General features: G+C 40.9%; 1 protein-coding gene across 1 annotated transcript in view; it reads right to left on the bottom strand.

Moving 5' to 3' along the window:
• The window catches only part of GOLGA5 (golgin A5), a 32,446-nt gene extending 12,817 nt beyond the window's left edge, over nucleotides 1-19,629 (bottom strand). The window contains exons 1-8 of the mRNA XM_006767608.2: nucleotides 19,496-19,629; nucleotides 16,553-17,126; nucleotides 13,211-13,438; nucleotides 12,074-12,293; nucleotides 11,287-11,410; nucleotides 9,193-9,396; nucleotides 4,623-4,793; nucleotides 1,867-1,995 (exon numbers count right to left, since the gene is read on the bottom strand). Coding sequence (XP_006767671.1) covers nucleotides 1,867-1,995; nucleotides 4,623-4,793; nucleotides 9,193-9,396; nucleotides 11,287-11,410; nucleotides 12,074-12,293; nucleotides 13,211-13,438; nucleotides 16,553-17,096 — 1,620 coding nt within the window. The 5' untranslated portion in view covers nucleotides 17,097-17,126; nucleotides 19,496-19,629. The remainder of the gene's footprint in view (nucleotides 1-1,866; nucleotides 1,996-4,622; nucleotides 4,794-9,192; nucleotides 9,397-11,286; nucleotides 11,411-12,073; nucleotides 12,294-13,210; nucleotides 13,439-16,552; nucleotides 17,127-19,495) is intronic.
• Nucleotides 19,630-19,635: the final 6 nt, after the last annotated feature.

Raw genomic sequence — 19,635 nt, 5'->3', positions numbered from 1 at the left:
TTTCAGTCAATCAATTTGCATATTACCCTTTTATTATATAGGATTAGACATCAATAAAGCCTTTTAAAAAAAGAAAATGGCCCTAGCCGGTTTGGCTCAGTGGATAGAGCGTCAGACTGTAGACTAAAGGGTCCTGAGTTCGATTCCTGCCGAGGGCATATGCCCGGGTTGTGGGCTCGATCCCCTGTAGGGGGCGAGAGCAGAAGGCAGCCAATCAGTGATTCTCTCTCATCATTGATGTTTCCATCTCTCTCTTCCTCTCTGAAATCAATAAAAATATATTTTTTTAAAAAAGAGAGAAAATGAGGAAGGTAATTAGGGTAGAAGAATAATTTACAAGTACGCCTTATTTCTGAAGTTCCAGGTTAGCATGAAATTTACGGTTGAGATTATCTAAACTGATAAAGAGCACTACAGGACATTTAATCTAGATGTTAAGTTCTTCACATCTAGAACATCTGTTTACTAAGTAAACAGCCACAGCTACATTCAGCTCCACTTTCTTCTACTCACCTCCCTCATTTTATAGAAGGGCACTGGAAATGAATGTGGTTGAAACCATGTGCCATAATAAAATGAAAGTTATCTCACTAACCACCAAGAATATAAAATTTTTGCCTTTAAATATATATTAGATCAGTAAATAGATTAAAGTGCAATTTCTGAAAGGACAGCTAATCTTGTAAATAAATTAATATAGCCCATGATGTACTCTACAGGTTGCTACTCAGTAAGTTTTTCTCTTAATATGCAAAAAACAGATTTAAGTGCTATTTTCATAATAAAAACAAGTATTTCTCTGAGAATTGAACCAGTTTCAGAAAGAATAAATCCTAATGAAAAAAAAATCTGCCAGGCCAGAATGGCTCAGTTGATTGAGTGCCATCCTGTGCTCTGAAAGGTTGCCAGTTCAATTCCCAGCCAGGGCACAAACCTGGGCTGCGATTTTGATCCCCAATTGGGGCACGTACAGTAGACAACCAATCGATGTTTCTCTTTCACATCGATGCTTCTCTCTCTCTCTCTCTCTCTCTCTCTCTCTCTCTGTCTCTCTCTGTTCCTCTCTTCCTCTCTCGAAGCATGTCCTCAAATGATGATTTAAAAAAAAAATCTTTAAAGGACATAAATATGCAAAGCTGGAATAGTTTTACCTTCTATAAAATAAACAGGATAGTGATTTTATTGTGAGAAATGAAATAAGATAATGTAAATTAAGTGCCTATAACAATGTCACTGCTCAGTAAATTATAGATGTTATTAATATTAGATAGAGAATCTTATTCTGAAAATGTGGCTATAAACATGTTTAACTGTGTTAATATGAAAACTACTATAGAAGTATATTAAAGTAAAATATACTTGGGGAGCAGACAACTGCTAATTGAACAATGAAATAGAATCTTAACCATGATTTGTAAGTATAATCTGTATAAGCACTTTTTCTCAATCAGAAAAAGTAATCTAATATGGTACTAATGTTATATCTCTATTAACTAGGAATTACTGTTGTGTCCAGAAAATACAAATCTAGTAAAATATAAAAATCAACTGATGTTTTTAAGTTTTCTATATGTATACACTCTGACAAATATAAAAAAAATACGTAGTAGACAAAAAACTCTAGGACAGGAATCCTGGATTCTATTCTATTCTATAATTAGTTGTGTGAAATTAGGCAAGTCCCATAACCATTTTGTGCCTCTATTTTTCAGCTGTTAAAACAAACAATTAAAGACAGCCAGGCCTGTCTACCACTAGTTCTCTAAGCACATCTCCTAAGAATGTCAGGAAGCTGCTTTACTGTGATGTGTCCTCGTGTGACAGCTGGGAGACAGTCTTCTCCAATAATCAATCTAAAATCCTTACCTGCTTCTGTCGGTCCAATTCTGCCTCAAGTTCTTGTTTAGATGCTTTATGCCCAGCTATTTGGTCTTGCAGATCTTGCAACTGTTCTCTTGTTGATTCTGCTTCACTGACCTGCTGAGCCTCCATATCCTAAAAAGATGAATCTTACATGTGAAAGCAATCAATAACTGTTCAGTTCAATATGTACTGAGCAATCATCACGCACCATGAACTGGATTCAGCAGGCACGGGAGGGACAAAGATGAAAGACACGGTCTCAGCCTAAAAGGAGCATATAAACTGACACTTCATTATATAATACTAGAGGCCTGGTACACGAAATTGGTACGGGGCGGGGGGGTGCCCCACTGCCCAGCTTGCACCCTCTCCAATCTGGGACCTTTTGGGGGATGTCCGACTGCTAACATCCCTCTCACAATCCAGGACCACTGGCTCCTAACCACTTGCCTGCCTGCCTGCCTGCTTACCCCTAATCACTTCTGCCTGCCAGCCTGATCGCCCCCTAACTGCTCCCATACCAGCCTGATTAACGCCTAACTGCTCCCCTTCTGCGACCCGCCTCCTCCGCCAGGACCGGCCTCCTCCGCGCTGTGCAGAGCCATGGGACCTCCAGGCCTCACTGCGCGGAGTGGCCGCCATGCCCCACCTCCGCTGTGCATGTTGCCATCTTGTGGTGGCCATCTTGTGATGACGTTGCGCACGAGGGCGCGAGGACCACCTAGGCTTTTATTAGTATAGGTGGCAAATGGTGAGAGCAATGAACAGGATAACATAGCTGCCATGGCACATAAACCATTGGGTTTAAGAAGTATGAGAAGATGGGGGGTGGCGGTAGCCAGGGAGAGGTCAATGGGTGGAAAAGGAGACCTATGTAATACTATATATAATACTTTAAACAATAAAGAATTAAAAAAATAAAAGAAGTACGAAAAGACAGTGCCCCACTGGGAGATTTATATCTGTATTCAAAAGCTAGCAGTTTCAAAAAGAACTGAATTGCCTGGCCGGCGTGGCTCAGTAGTTGAGCATTTGCAATCAATAAAAAATATAATAATAAAAAAAAAGAACACATGTTCTGGAATCAGACAGACTAGGGATCACATCCTGGCTCTACCACTTTACAAGTCATGGGAAGTTACTTTCCTTCTTCATACCTATATTTCTTCAAACTGTCAAATGAAACTATATTATTTCCCTTACAGGGTTATGATAAGGGATAAATGAAAGGAGATATATCTATATATATATATATCGAGCTTAGTGGCTTAGTGCAGTGCCTATCATGGAAGTGCTCAGTAAATGATAGCTATTATAATTATTAACCATTCTCCCATTTTGCTAGACCTAATACTATAATCTTTATTATAGACTTGATAAACTTCTTGAAAAAGGGTAGGAAAATGGGTTAATGTCATCAATGAGGTTGGGGTAAGGATATTAATTTTTATTAATTCAGAGAGGAAGGGAGAGGGAGACAGAAACATCAATGATGAGAGAGAATCATTGATCAGCTGCCTCCTGCATGCCCCCTACTGGGGAGCAAGCCCTTATGAGGAATGTGCCAGGAATGTGCCCTTATGAGGAATTGAACGGTGACCTCCTGCTTCATGAGTTGATGCTGAGAGCCACTGAGAGCCACACATGCTGGGGAAGGATGTGATATTAAATAAACAAATATTTTTCACAATTCTACCCAAAAGACATGTTTGAAGAAGGCAAGGTATGAATAAAATTAACATCTATTTAATTTCTAAATTCATGGGACTAAAATTGTTTGGAATTGAAAATTATTTACAGGAAAAAAAATCCTAAGACTACAAGGGCAGAAGTCTTTACCGGCTCTTCTAGTTGGCCAATAAGAAAAAAATAAATAAATCCAGAAATATAGCAGTTACTACTTCCCGAGAGCCTTTTACACATATCCTTATTCTCAAAATAACCTTTATCTGCATTTTACAAATGAGAAAACTCAGGCTCAGTGAGATAAACTGCCTTGGGCAAGGTAACATGTCGATTAAGGGCCCAGGATGAGATCTATCTCTGATCTGACATGCAGGCCTATGTCTAGACAAGCTAGACTATTCTCACAACTTCCCCACTTTCCTTTGTGGTTTATGTATGTCTTACAAATCAATAATTCTTAGTTAATGCATGGATGAATAGCCTTTGTGAATTTTTTTTAAAGAAGGCTTGCTACCCTGTACTTTATCTTCTCTCATCCTCAGAGACTCCTCCTATATTTATGTCAAAGACCCTATGTTTAAATTAATGGCTCAGTTTACTCTTAAATATAGTAATTATAAATAAACTATAAGATTATAAGATTATGCATGAAACTATAATTAAAAGACAATCCCTGGTCCCATTTTAATATCAGAAAACATCCCAGTTATACAGACAAGCCAAAATCTAATTTGTATTTAACTGTTAGAATGTAAGATGCAGAAGTATGAAGATTCTGTCTGGTTCCTTGTTACAATTCCAAGCCTAGAAGATGCCTGGCACATGGCAGACACTTGGTAAGCATTTGTTGATTGAATGAATCTGGTTACCTACATTTATTATTGCCATAACTTGAAGTCAATCAATGGACAAAAAACCTATTGCTTTAGGTTCACTTCTATATGGTGACTATTATTCCAGAAGTTTCACATGTTGTCTCACCAATACCCTTCCCCTAAAATACAGAATCCAGCACCTCTATTAACAGCTGGGGGTAAATGGCTGTCTCTGAAGTGAACTGTAAGGAATCTTACCTGTAACTCAGATCTCAACTGATGTATCTGACCCATCAGTTTCTGTATTTCTTCCCTTTGCATCTCCTTTTCATGCCGAAGGTCTTCTAGCTCCATGCTATTAGCAGTATTGCTGTCCAGGCCTTCAAAACCAGATCCTTCCTTTAAGCTGTTAATTAATTTTTCTTTCGACTATTACATTAAAAAAAAGAAATATTTTAAAGCAAAGCAGAGATTAGCTTGTATATTGAATATCGTCTATCATATACCAACTAAACCACTATGGAAATATTCCAATGATATCCTTCATCGAAGAAATTAATGGAGGAAATCCATTGGGATAAAAATACAACAGAGCCTTGCTATACAATGTCCTTCGACTTTAGTCCCCAGAACCATGTTATTGAAATTAAGACTTTTCTCATATTTTTTCTCATTCTTTCTCACCCTTATTTTTCCTATCACAACCCGCTCAACAGATACCTATGGAGCACCTATGATGGGCTTGGCACTGTGCTAAGTGTCCTGTGTAATAAAGATAGTGTCTCTCACTTCGGATAGTACCCTCTGCCTTATAAACTAAAGGGGAGGTTACAAGTATCTAGGAGAGGGCAATAAAAGCAAGCAAAGGAGGGATATGGTAAGATCACTCTAGAGTTCCAAGGAAGGGAAACCACTTCCGGGGAAGAGAAGACTTGACTTGAAAGATAGCTGTTATTATTGGTCTGAAAATTGGCTAGGATTTTAACAGGTGGAGAGAAAACAGAGCGCAAAGCATAAAACTGCAAAAGCATGAAGGCCTTTAAGAACATTTCATTGAGATGCACTCAAAGAGTATGTTAGGACCCATTTGTGGGGGTTTCAGATACCAGGCTAAATGTTTGAATTTTATTTGGTAGGCTAAAACAAATGACCAGAAAGTAGACAGGGAAATATTATGATGAGAGATGCATTTTAGGAGGCTTAATCTGGTGGTGACATAAAGCAGGTGTTCACAAACTTTGGTCAGAGTGGCCCATTTCTGTATGTATAGCCTGTAAGCTAAGAATGGTTTTTACATTTTAAAAGTATTATAAAAGTTAGAAACAGCCCAGCTGGCATAGCTCAGTGGCTGAGCGTCAACCTATGAACCAGGGCACATGCCTGGGTTGTGGGCTCGATCCCCACTGTGGGGCATGCAGGAGGCAGCCGACCAATGAGTCTCTCTCCTCATTGATGTTCCTATTTCTCTCCCCCTCTCCCTTCCTCTCTGAAATCATTAAAAACATTTTAAATAGATAAATGATAAAAACAAAGAATATATGATAGACGCCACACATAGCCCACAAGTCTGCAATATGTACTATTTTTCTCCCTTACAGAGAAAGTGTGCGGACTCCTGGTATAAAGGATGCAGTGGAAAAAGAGATTTGATATGGGAAGACCAGTTCAAAAACTGCTATAATTGTAGGCCAATAGTAAGACCATCAGCTCTTTCACCTTAAATATAAGTATATGAAAGCCACTCTCCATCAAAAACTTGCTTTTTTTATGTGATATAATTATGGGTGACTTCTTCAAAATTTTCTGTAGTTTTCAAATTATCTATAATAAATACACACACACACACACACACACACACACACACACACACACGTACATCAGAGGCCTGATGTCACACACACACACACACACACACACACGTACATCAGAGGCCTGATGTACGAAATTTGTGCACTCGGGGGAGAGGGGTCCCTCAGCCCGGCCTGTGCCCTTTAGTAGTCCAGGAGCCCTTGGGGGATGTCCGACTGACGGCTTAGGCCCACTCCCCATGGGGAATGGGCCTAAGCCATCAGTCAGACATCCTTAGTGTTGCCACGGAGGTGGGAGAGGCTCCCCCCACCGCCACTGATACTGTGCTTGCCAGGCCAGCCATCAGCCCAGCTTGTGGCTGAGTGGCGCTCACTGACCACCAGGGGGCAGCTCCTGCATTGAGCCTCTGCCTGCTGTTGGTCAGTGCACGTCACAGTGACAGGTCATTCTGCCATTTGGTCAATTTGCATATTACCCTTTTATTATATAGGATATATATACCCACAGGGTTAATGCCCAGAGCCTCTGCTGAGCTTCAGGCCTGTATTTCTGATTGCCTTCTTGAAATTTTCACCTCAATTTCACATCCATTTTTTTTTAAATACTGCCATTTTATTATTATTTTTTTAATACTCACCAAGGATATTTTTCCATTGATTTTTAGAGAGAGTGAGAGAGGAAAAGACAGAGAGAAGTATCAATGTGAGAGAAACATGGATTGGCTGCCTCCTGCATGCCCTCTACAGGTGACTAAGTCCACAACCTGGGCATGTGACCTGACCAGGAATCGAACCATGACCTCCTGGTTCATGGGTCAATGCTCAACCACTGCGCAACACCAGCCAGGCTTTATCTCCTATCTCTTAATCTCTAATACCTTATGCACCAGCAATAGGGAACTAGCTGTGGTTCATTAAATATCTCATGTTCCCCAGGGCCCCTTGCTATGTCACAGGCTGCTCTATCTGAAATCTCTTCCCTACCACAGGTCTTGCTACTCATCCTTCAAGTTCCTCCTCACTCCCGGGCAGATTTTAAGGGCTTATTGCATCAATAACTCCATCATATCAATTACTGCAGTGTCTTTCCACTAAACTGAACAATCTTTTAAGAAAGAGGACACATCTGTGGTAGGTGCTTTGTACTTCAGCCTAGGGAATAGTTAGGGGTTCAATAAGTACGTTTTAAATGAATTAATAAATTGGAATGATATAACAAAAATAATTAGAAAGAAGAGTTTGAAGGAGACGGACATGATATTTCATGAACGTGGAATCAAAAAGGTGCTTGTAACCAATAAGAGGTGGGGGATAAAGGAAAAGATGGAGTCAAAATGAGACTGCACTTGCAAGCTCTATTGCCCAGGAAGATGGCAATACTTATCGAAATAGGAGAATGAAGGAGAAGCAGGTTTGAAGGTTGGAATGTCCCATGGCAGATTTTTGGAAACTGGGGTAGAAAAGTTAGGACTGGACACATGCTGAAGTCACATTGAGGCAGAAGCAGAGTGAATGTATGATAATGCAAAGTAAGAAAGAATAACAAAAGGGGGCTTAAGAATTTAAGAGAACTCTTCCTCTTTGGAGGTTGGGAAGAAGGCCCAACAGAGACAGAAACATCAGTGAGAGAGAGAAAAGAGAGGTAAGGCAGTGCAGGTCACATTAGAAGGCAAGAGTGTCAAGAAGGTAGGAGGGTTAACATTATCAAATGCTCTGCCAAAACCAAAGTGGGTGGAAATTAAGAAAAGGACAGAAAATATACATTTAGGTCAGTAAAAATTTTTGAGAAGACAATTTCAGAAAAGTAGAGAGGACAGAAACTACATGGGGGAGTTGAAGTTAATAATTCTAACATGAAAACAGCATATCCTATATAATAATCCTATATAATAAAAGGCTAACATGCAAATTGACCAAATAGCACAATGACCGGTCACTATGACATGCACTGACCACCAGGGGGCAGACGCTCAATGCAGGAGCTACCCCCTTGTAATCAATGCACTTGCACAGGGGGAGCGCCACTTAGTCAGAAGTCAGGCTCATGGCTGCCGAGTGCAGCGGCAGTGGCGGGAGCCTCTCCTGCCTCTGCAGCAGTGCTAAGGATGTCTGATTGCCGGCTTAGGCCCATTTCCCATGGGGAGCGGGCCTAAGCCAGCAGTCGGACATTCCCCAAGGGCTCCCAGACTGCGAGTGGGTGCAGGCCGGGCTGAGGGACACCCCCCAATGCCCCCAAGTGCACAAATTTTGTGCACCAGGCCTCTAGTATACAATAATTCTGATAAGTCTGTCATTGAAAGAAAGGAGAACAGGGAAATGGATCAAAGTGGCCCAAAAGCCAAAAGGATTATTTTTTCATTCTTCTTCCACTAAGAAAGCATGTGTTCTTGAGTAAACTGAGCCAGAAAGGCAGCAGCAGAAAGACAGAGCGACAAGACAGACTTGTGGAGAAAGGGCTTAAATATGGTGGGAGGAGATGAAGTGAATGCTCAGACGGAAAAATTATCCTAGAAAAAATAAAATGAAAGGACATGTTTTCCCTCTGATATGAGAGCGAAAGGAAAGAGAAACTGAAAACTATACTAGTTGACTACAGTCTTTTTTAGTAAAGAAGGTAAGGTCACCTTAGATCTAAGGAAGGGGAACAAAGGTAGATGAGGCAATTCTGAGAGTTAGAAGAGGCCTAGACCAGTTGTTCTAAAAAATTCAACAGAGGATTAACAAGGAAGAATAAAATGGCTGTTTAACAACAAACATTAATATTCTCACAGTGATTATTAAGGTGACAGGATGAAGACCTGAACTAGGTAGTGGCAGCATGAATTTAAATAAAAAAGTGGTACGAATAAGAGACATTTCTTCCTTTTTATAATATTTCTAAGGAGAGTACTTAGAAATATTGTTCATGTTTAGCCAACCTAGCTAAACACAAACAAATCATCTCAGACTTATAGTCTCAAAGTGTCTCCCAGTTAATGGGCATAAAACTTAACATTCAAACGTGTACATTTCATGCTTACTTGGAGTATTCGCGCAGCTTTTTGCTTGTAGTCAATTAATTCCTGCTTACAGGACTCCAAGTTGGACTTATTCATCTTGACTTGCTGCTGTAGCTCATCAACTTTCTTCTTCTCATCTGAATACTTTCTTTCTGCCAGAGTAACTGCTTCTGCCAAATTCTGACGTTCCACTTCCATTTTATTCAGGCGTGCAGCAAACTCACTCTGAAAAATTTTTATATCATCCTTACAACATTCTGCTTTGAGATATATTTTACAACCATCATTTAGATATCTTAGGGAATTAGTAGCTCAGCCTGATAACATAACAGGTAGGTAAAAAAACAACAACATTCTTCAGCCCAGCCAGGATGGCTCAGTAGAGTGTTGACCTGTGAACCCAGAGATCACAGTTTGATTTCCAGTCAGGGCACATGCCTGGGTTGCGGGCTTGATCCCCAGTGTGGGGTGTGCAGAAGGCAGCCAATCAATGATTCTTTCTCATCATTGATGTTTCTGCCTCTTTCTCCCTTTCCCTTCCTCTCTGAAATCAATAAAAATGTGTTTTTAAAAAACACACACACAAAAACACTCTTCATTTGTTAGAAACTGTGCTCCCAAACACAGCAATGTATCAAAATAATTAGGGAGTTTGTTAGAAATACAGCCATCCAAGGTCTCCCCAGGTTTACTGAATTGGAATTTCTAAGAGTGGGCTTGGAAATCTGTTTTTTTAGAATTTCCCAGGTGAATCTGGTCATTTGGATACCAGATCTGATCTGATATTAGCTAATCAATGAAGACTGGGGTTTACAGAAAACTAGAAAGTCTATTAGAAAACAAATGGAAGCCCTAGCCGGTTTGGCTCAGTGGATAGACTAGCATCAGCCTGCAGACTGAAGGGTTCTGGGTTCAGTTCTGGTCAAGGGCACATGCCTGGGTTGTGGGCTCCATCCCCAGGAGGGGGCATGCAGGAGGCAGCCGATCAATGATTCTCTCTCATCATTGATGTTTCTATCTCTCTCCCCACAATACCATGTGGCTCGCGAGCTGCAGTTTGCCGACCACTGGGACCAATGGACCCTGGCTGCCCAGTAGCTATATCTGTGAACCCGTAAGACCAAAACACCAACACCTATGCCCTACCTCATACAATGGGACCACTCTCGGGGAGTGGACACTGGGCATCAGAAAGTAGTAAGAGCTACTCAGGTGATTCTAATATGTACAGGGTTGATAATCACTGAACTAGATGCAAAAATTAATTTAAGAGTAAAACTCTAAACATTATGTACAAGTTTGTCTTAAAATAAATGAATCAGATTAAACTGGAATCACTAAAGGCTTAAACACAAAGAATAAACCAGATGCTCCAAGTTGGCTTCTAGTCAAATAATGGTAATGTTGGTTGTAAACCACATTAAATGAACAGATGTCTACCTCTAGTGATTAGTAGCTATTTTAGGCACTCTCCCTCTCGGGAGCAAGCCAGTGCCCTTCCCGTACCCCCTCTTCTTCCCCACAGAGGTGTAAGGGCAGGCGCATTTCCTTTGCCTTTCTCTCTCCTAAGCGCCCAGGGCCCTTCTTTCTGCCTCTGTAACCTGTTTCCTGAGCCCACGTAGCCCAGCTACCTCTGTAATTTTCTAAATAAACTTTTTCTTATAATTTGATAAACAAATCTATTTTAATTGTATGTCAATATATAAAATAAAATAAATTTAGCAAGGTTCAAGCTAAATTTTCAAATATAAGGTTCAAGCTAAATTTTCAAATACTTGGTTTCTGTCACAGAAACAGAATTTTCTGAAATACACTGCAGAATTGTATTAATGTTTGCGGGTAGTTTTTATCGTGCGCTAACAGGTGGCGCAGGCCACTTTTGCTAATTTTTTGCACAAATGGCAACGTTCAGTAAAATTACGATAACTTTAGTTTACGTATTTATACGTTACCCGCATTCTACCCTAGTCTATAAAAAACGTATTAATACGTGCCCTGCACTCTACTACACTGGTAGTATAAATACGTTTCCCATATACAATGTGTTAAAGAGTAAATGTGCTATGAAACAGCGTAAGGTCAAATAACAAAAGAACTCTGTTGTTCTTTTCTAACCTGCATTTGCTTATAGCTCTCCTGCTCTCTCTTCAGAGTGGCATCCGCTTCATGCAGTCTCTCCTGAAGGGTTTGCAGAGCTTGATTCTGCAGGCTACTACCTTCGCTGTGATCCTGCGTTATTCTAAACGAAAATGCATCACTTGAAATAACTCATTTCCACGGGGTACAAGTGACAAGGTAGAATAATTTTTTTAGAGTGTTGGCTTGTTAGCACAAAAAGGGTGGTTTGACTGAAACATGCTTAAAGAAATCTTTTCCCTCTAATGCAGTGGTTCTCAACCTGTGGGTCGCAACCCCTTTGGGGGTCGAACAACCCTTTCACAGGGGTCGCCTAAGACCATCCTGCATATCAAATATTTACATTACGATTCATAACAGTAGCAACATTACAGTTATGAAGTAGCAACGAAAATAATTTTATGGTTGGGTCACAACATGAGGAACTGTATTTAAAGGGCCAGAAGGTTGAGAACCACTGCTCTAACGGAATGTCATCTATATTTTTAGGAATCCAAATATAAGTACACACCACTTATATTTTACACTATGCTCTTCAAATATTTTTAAATTCAGAATTTGCTAACAATGCATCTCAAGATTCAAATAATAAATCCACTTTAAATCACACACATTTCCAACATTAATAAAAACTAAATTTTCCCTCTTGTAAATTTCCAAAAGTTAAATTTTCATTAGGTAGTATGCACTAAGTGCTTATCATTACTTTTACTGGAAAGGGAGAATCATCCTAGCTCATGTTTTCATTGTTAACAGCATTAGCTACCGTGACTTTTCACTCTGTAAGGCTTCTAAAGCTTCTGTGCGAGTCTTCAGTAGCTGGTCAGCTTCCTGGAGTCTCACTCTCAGCACAGCCAGCTGGGAATCCTTTGCAGCCACCGCTTCGGTCAGGTCATCTACCTGGGCTCGAAGTTCTCGAGTTATTCGATCATTCTTTGAATGGTCAACGTTCCACTTTTCAACTCTTGCTCTTGCTTTGTTTAATTCTAAAAAACAAACAAACAGAAGTTTCTGTATTTGACCAAACGTATCTTTTTCAAAGCACACACAAATTCTCCTTTGAGTCCCTTTAGAACTTGACTTCTTGCCAAAATTAGGAGCTTACAAATATCTTCAATGTTTTTGCTCCCATTTTTCAAGGCCAACATTCACATCTGTATTTCCGTTTACAGGTCGGAAAGGGGCATGATGCCAGCTGCTCTTCTACAAATGTTTTTTTGGGAGATAGATCATAAAGCATTTGGCCAAAAACCAGAGATAGCAGAAAGTTTTAGGTCAGTGAATTTGTAGAGTTCTGCTAGACAACAAAAAATGCAGACCCAAATGAAGGGTAGATAATGTACACCCCAGCAAGACCAAACAAAAAAACAGCAGCACAGAAAAGAATGTGTTTCTTTCCATTACTGTGGCAAAAGGATGATATGCTTTAAACCTAGGAAACTGATTCAGAAAGAGCAATGCAGTGCAGATTATCATACCCTCATGTGCCACCTATGATTGAGTTTGCCAGCAAAACAAACTTTGTTTTTAAATTGAAGCAAACTCTACAGGATCTCAGGAAAAGCTCTCTATCTCTCTGTCTACATTAGTCTGGGTGAAGTGAAGCTCTTTCTAGTCAGTCTAACAAGACTTAAACTATCTGCCTAATGCACTCTTCCGGGCCTCCGTCTATGTCTTGGCAAAGCTCTTCCTACCCTCCCCACACTATTTACAAGTCTCATCTAACATATTTATTGTATGTGTCATGACCAGGAACTGAACCCACAACCTTGGCGTATCAGGATGATGCTCTAACAAACTGAGCTCATCTAACATATTCCTGATAGCTTAGCTGTAATCAATGTTTTAGTTTATTTTTGAAATGTTAAATTTCTAATCTTAGGCAATCTGAATAAGGCTCTACCTTCTTGAGTTTCCCTGGCTCTTTGATGTAATGAGGCCATTTCTTGATTTAAAGACTGAACTTCATTCCTCAGCAGTTGATTCTCCAGTCGAAGATTAGACAGTTCATGTGATTTGCCATCATCAGTAGATAATGGGTTGTGATCAGCACAGGAAGCATTTGATGATACATTTTCCTTTGAAGAATCCTCTTGGATTTCATGGCCAGAATCTGAATTACTAGAAGCTTCTGTGAAAAAGGAGTACATTTTTGTTACATTGAAATGCTCACTACATAGATACTAGTAGTCTACTTTGGTAGAATGCCTTTTGGCTGGCTCATGTGGACTGCTATAGCTAAAATACCATAAAAAATAAACAAATTCTCAATAGACTTTCCTCTGATGAAATTTCATTCTCATAGATGGAGCCTATAGACGTATAAGGATCCTGGATACACTGAATGGTGATAAAGAATAGATATAAGAATACAGTTCTGCCCCAGTTGGTGTGGCTCAGTGGCTGAGGGTCAAACCAGGAACCAGGAGGTCATGGTTCCATTCCCAATCAGGGCACGTGCCTGGGTTTCAGGCTGGATCCCCAGTAGGGGGCATGCAGAAGTCAACCAATCAATCATTCTCTCTCATCACTGATGTTTCTATCCTTTTCTCCCTTTCCCTTCCTCTCTGAAATCAATTAAAATATATATTATTAAAAAAAAATACAGTTCTGGAAAGTATAAAATCAGGAGTAATTTAGGTGATTAGACTTGGTCTCACTTTTGTCTCCAAATTGTTTTGGGGGGAAAAAAAGAAGTCTCAATACTGAAAATATTAGAAAGGCACAAAAGAACAGCTGTGGGTTTCAAGGCAAGGAGAGTTAATAATAGGTCAGAGCAGTCAGTTATATAGCAAACTGGAATCTAAATGCCTTACCTAAAGAAACCCTCAGATGAATCAGGAATTCAGATTCATCCTGTTTTTAATTTGCTACTGAATATGATGCAAATATATTTTTTCCTTACTCAAAGAAATTACATGCTAAAAAATGAACTATACTTAATGATTAAAATGGACTAAAATAATGACTTTACAAAGGAAGCTAAATCAATAATCCATGGCGGGGGGGGGGGTGATCAAAAAACTTGAACAACTATTTCCCAAAAGATGAAACCCAAATAGTCAAATATTTGAAAAGATGCCTAACCTCATAAAGCAATGAGAGAAGTAAAAAATAATGACATTTTCACACCTGATTAGAAAAATATAAAAAGTAACATAGAAAATAATCAAATTTTGGTGAGAACACAGAGCAAAAGGAACTCTTAGTCACAGCTGGTGAATTATAAATTGGTACAACCTCTTAAGAAAACAACTTGGTGTTTGCTATTGGTGTAGCTGAACATTGTCACATCCGACAACCCAGCAATTCCACTTCTAAGGAGCTGAGTGTGGGCTTTTCAACCTGGGGTGGTTTTGCCCGCCAAAGGACATTTGGTAATGTATGAAGACATATTTGGTTGTCACAACTTAGGGTGCTACTGTCATTTAATGGGTTAAGAGGCCAGGGATGCTGCTGAACATCCTACAAAGGACAGGACAGTCCCTGTAACAAAGAATTATTCAGCCTACAAGTCAATAGTCACAAAATTGAGAGACCCTGCCTTAGAGAAACAAAACTATTTTTGTAACTCCCATGTATTAACTGGTTCTCACTAACTTCCCCGTCAATCAGGTTGAACCCTCCTTTACAATTAAAATGTAGGCTGTTTTCCTTAAAAGTAGAAAAATAATTCAAGTCAAATTTAAGCTTAAAAGACCTCTATTAGTATCACATTACTATGGTACTTTCAATTTTTACTGGCCTAGCAACCACCTAAAAAACAAAAATAATTAGATGCCTGACTCCATTCCCAGAAAATCTGAATCAGGAGGTCTGGGGAGATACCCAATAATTCATTTTTTATTAAGCACACAAGTGATTCTAATACAAAAAGTCCAGGGACCACTTTTTAACAAAAAATGATTTATAGGAATCTATCTCACACTCAGTGTTCCCAGAACAACACTAACAAACTTAAAGGATCTCTGCAGGGGATGCTGTCTCCAGTCCATTCTTTAAGACCAAGCTCCAATTACAGACCCTCTGAACCCTGACCTGAAAACTTAGGCAATTAGTTGCTTTCTCCTTTATGTTTTCACAACCCTCTGACAATACCTCAATTACTGCATTTATGACACTATATGTAAATTATGTTAATATGTCTGTCTCACCCACTATCAGTGGTTCTCAACCTTCCTAATGCTGCGACCCTTTAATACAGTTCCTCATCTGTGGTGACCCCCAACCATAAAACTATTTTCGTTGCTACTTCATAACTGTAATTTTGCTACTGTTATGAATTGTAATGTAAATATCTGAAATGCAGGATGTATTTTCAGGGGTCGCGACCCTAGTGACTATATCCTGAACCACTTCATTCACTTCTATATCCTGCCACCCATTAGGTTCTCAATGTTTGTATAACCACTGAAAAGATAGCTGAGAAGAAATTTGGAAGTGTGCATAATTAATCAATTGCTACTGCCCTAAATGGTCACCTCTACCACTTTTTTTATCTTACAGATACAAGGCATATTTTATTCACCAGCAGCCAAGACTGTGGGAGAAGCTATAATGTTTAAGAACATAACAGATTCCCATTAATCACCAACTTTATAAGGAATCCCTGCAGGAACCTATCATGTTTATTGCCATTTAAAAATGGTTAGTAGGTACTTGAATTAGCCACATTAACATGTTAACCTCATTTCTGCAGATGAGCAGATGTCCAGGTAGAGATAATTTCACAGCAATTTAAATGAACTTGGATCACAGTTCAGTCTCTCAGTTTTACTTCTAGGGGGAATACAGGAAAACAACCACCACCCACAAAACTGATCGTCAAGAATAGATGTGGAAAAATATATATATATGAAGTACAGCCTCCTGTCATTTTTATAATTCCAATGACAAAAAGAAATGAACTGAGAAAGTCCCAAATCCAAAATTATGTTTTCTTTCATATTTCAGAATTGTTTTTTTCGTACCTTAAAATATGTTAGAGGATCATTTTGGATGTAATTTCTCAGATGCTGGGGTAATTACCCTACAGACAAAATTCAAAGGTCCCTACTATAACTGCATATTGACTGACAGTATTCCATGCTGTCTCTCTTGTGTGTACCACACATTTCAGAGGGCCTGCCCTTCCACCAGTGGGGACAGGGAACATGAGGACGAGAAACACTACCAGAACGTATTAGGCTGTGATGACACATCCAGTCTGCTTAACTCTACAAGAAACAGAGGACTGATTAGCTACCATGGCTTTGGCTCCCAGGATTTTCTTCAATGGTTTTGATGGCGGTTACGCTGGTGTTCCCAGCACTGGCGCTTGTTGTCTGGGAACTCTGGAGGACAGGGGGCTTGCCCCTCTCTTTTTTTATTTCCACCCTCCCAGTAGGTTCCTTCTGCGAACTATTAAGAAAATCAAACAGCAGCTCATCATCAGGTTCTGACTTTTTTCTCCGAACAAACTGGGACGAAGGCCTAGGAACAGATGAGTTTTCAACAGAATGGGAGGCCTCCACTGAGGTCCTGGGTCCCGCTTTCGCATTTGTGGTGCCAGCTAGGATGGTGGCTCTTTGATTTCTGATGTTACCAGCTGCTGAGGAGATATAATTAGCTTTAGATCCAGTCTGGTAAGTCAAGTCTGCATTTTGCTGGTGAAGTTCAGGATAGTCAGTATTTTTGCTGTATGCGATGCTGCTGGTGTTCTCTTTTCTACTGAGAGCGGTTGCAGCCCCTTGATCGACTCGGTTTAAAAGGTCTTCTGCCTTTCCAGCAAGGTCAGCAAGCCAAGACATGATGGCAGCAGAATAATCCTATTGGTGAACCTGTAAAAAGGACACGAAGTGATCAGTGTGGCGTAACAGCAGAGCCTGGAGTCAGTCTGGGTTGAATGCCTAGCCCTGCTTCTTACTAGCTATGTAATGTGGAGCAAACTACTTTACTGAAACTGAGAAACTTTATCTAGAAAGTAAAATAAATGTACTTATATTATAGGATACTTTTAAGATGAAATGATACATAAAAACACTCTGCAGAATGCCTGGTACACAATAGGCACTCATTTTAGAAGTTCCTAGTACCATAATTACAACTACCACTATTGTTATTACTCCTGTTTCAACAAAGGATAAATGTTAATGTAGCAAAAGCGTCCAAATAGCATCTAATACAGCAAAATTTCAGTGCAACCAAATAAAAATTCCCTGAAGTTTGTTTTACGGTGCTAAAACTTGAAGAAACTTCTGATTAATACAAAATATATTTTCTTAAAATGCAACACTACAATGGATAACTTAAGGTGTGCACATAATCTGTCTAAAGCACACCTTCAAATAAGTTAAATACTCAGTACCTACTATGTGCACATTAAGCTAAATTAAGAATTAAAAAAATAAGATTGCACAGACATTAATTTGATATGTTTGAATACTTACAGCCTGACACAATGAATCAGAGTAATGACAAGTAATTAATCCTTGTGATATAGAAGGAAGAATACTGTATTAAAAAGTTAACAAACAGCCCTGGCCAGTTTGGCTCAGTGGATAGTGTGTCAGCCTGTGGACTGAAGGGTCCCAGGTTCGATTATGGTCAAGGGCACATGCTAGGGTTGCAGGCTCAATCCCTAGTATGGGGCGTGCAGGAGGCAGCTGATCAATGATTCTCATCATTGATATTTCTATCTCTGTGGGAAGCCACCTACTGTCTTCACTATTCTTGTCTCATCTCTGTCATTTGCGCGCGGCCCTTCTCCAGATCCCGAACCCTGAACCATGCAGGATGTGGATTCAAATATCTCTCTTTCCTCCATTCCTCTCTGAAATATACGTGTGTGTGTGTGTATTTTTTTTTTTAAGTTAAACATTTCTTGAATGTGCACATTGTTCCTTTTACCTGGAACACTCTCTCACTTTAACTCTGGTTCTTAATCTCCCCTTGAATTGTCATCTGCTCCCCAAACCTTTTAATTTCCATCTAAATCAGGTCTTACCATTCTGTGTTCGCGCATACTCTTTTCCCTCATAGGCACTTTTTTGTTTTATAATTGTGTTTCTTTTTCTTTCTCTCCCTCTCAGGGAAAGGGAGTAGGTGGGTAAAGGCCCTGTCTATTTTGCTCACCAATTAATTCCCCGCATGTAGCACACAATAAGCACCTGTAAATATTGCTGATGGAATTTTTATGTCATCACATGATTTTCACAACCACATTGTGCGATCTGTAGCAATACATGTATCTTCCCGCCCCCCCCCCGCCCCCCCAAGTGGGGAAAAGGTTTAGAAAGATCCCAGAGTTTAAATGGCAGCTCAGATACTCCAGTCTAAATCAGCCAGGCCCACCTTTTAACCCCTGCCTTTCCCATCTAGCCGCTCAGTATCTGAATAACCTCAAGAAACCCTCTAAATCTGTTCCTTAGGAAAGAAATGGGACCACTAACTCCCTGGGTACTTCACAGAGGTTAGGGTGAAGTCAAGTGAAAATGGAGCTGAAATGCTGTGTGACTACAACTCCCTGCGGATGTAAAGGGTCCCTTATTCTCGAGCAAACACTGGTGGTGTGGGAGGCGCAGTCTCTCTCCTAATAATGCAAAACACGTATTAGTTCCTTACGTGGCACCCCTCGTTTTAAAGCTAACAGGGCTCTAAAGCAAGGCCTGTGGCTGCATGTTAATGACCGCTAATGACCCAATTAGACAGATGCTGAGAAGGGCCCTGGGCACCGGCCCGGTGGACAAATGTCCCGAACGGACTTCAGAGGTGCAAACCCCTCCAAGAATTCCGCGGCCACTGCCCCAGGACACGGCCACGCAGAGGGGAGAGGAGGCCGAGAGAGCGTGGGTGGGGCTGGCGGCGGGGTGGCCTGTGCAAGGGCAGGTGTCCACACGCAGGAAGGGAGGCTGGGGTCATTGGGCCGGCCCTAGGGCGGGACAGTCAGTGGGTCCCAGGGAGGCGAGTGCAGATCCCCACTGCGCTCCCACCACCTCGCCGAGCCTCCGGAAGGGGAACAGCGGTCCAACCGGCCTGGGGGTGGGGAAGGGAGGAGAGAGGAGGGCCCTCCACAAAGTCGGCGGAGGCCCCTTTCCTCAGCCTGTCACCCGGCGGAGAGCAAAGACTCCGCTAAGGGGACGCCGCCCCCGCGTCTCAGGCGATTATCGCCCCAAGCGGACCCGTCCTACCCACTGGGCCCCCGCCTCACCTGAGGACTCCGGAGCCACTGCACCTGAAGACTCCTGGGCCGCCCCCGCAGCAGCCGCCCGGAGAGAGCCCAGGCTGAGCAACCCAGGCCCGCACCTGCCACGGCCCGGCCACGGCCCGGCTACTCTTCCGGGAGACGTG

The sequence above is a fragment of the Myotis davidii genome, unplaced genomic scaffold, assembly GCF_000327345.1.
Source record: "Myotis davidii unplaced genomic scaffold, ASM32734v1 scaffold1703, whole genome shotgun sequence".
Taxonomy (NCBI): Eukaryota; Metazoa; Chordata; class Mammalia; order Chiroptera; family Vespertilionidae; genus Myotis; species Myotis davidii.
The sequence above is the reverse complement of the archived record's forward strand: the minus strand, read 5'-3'. Positions and strand labels throughout refer to the sequence as shown.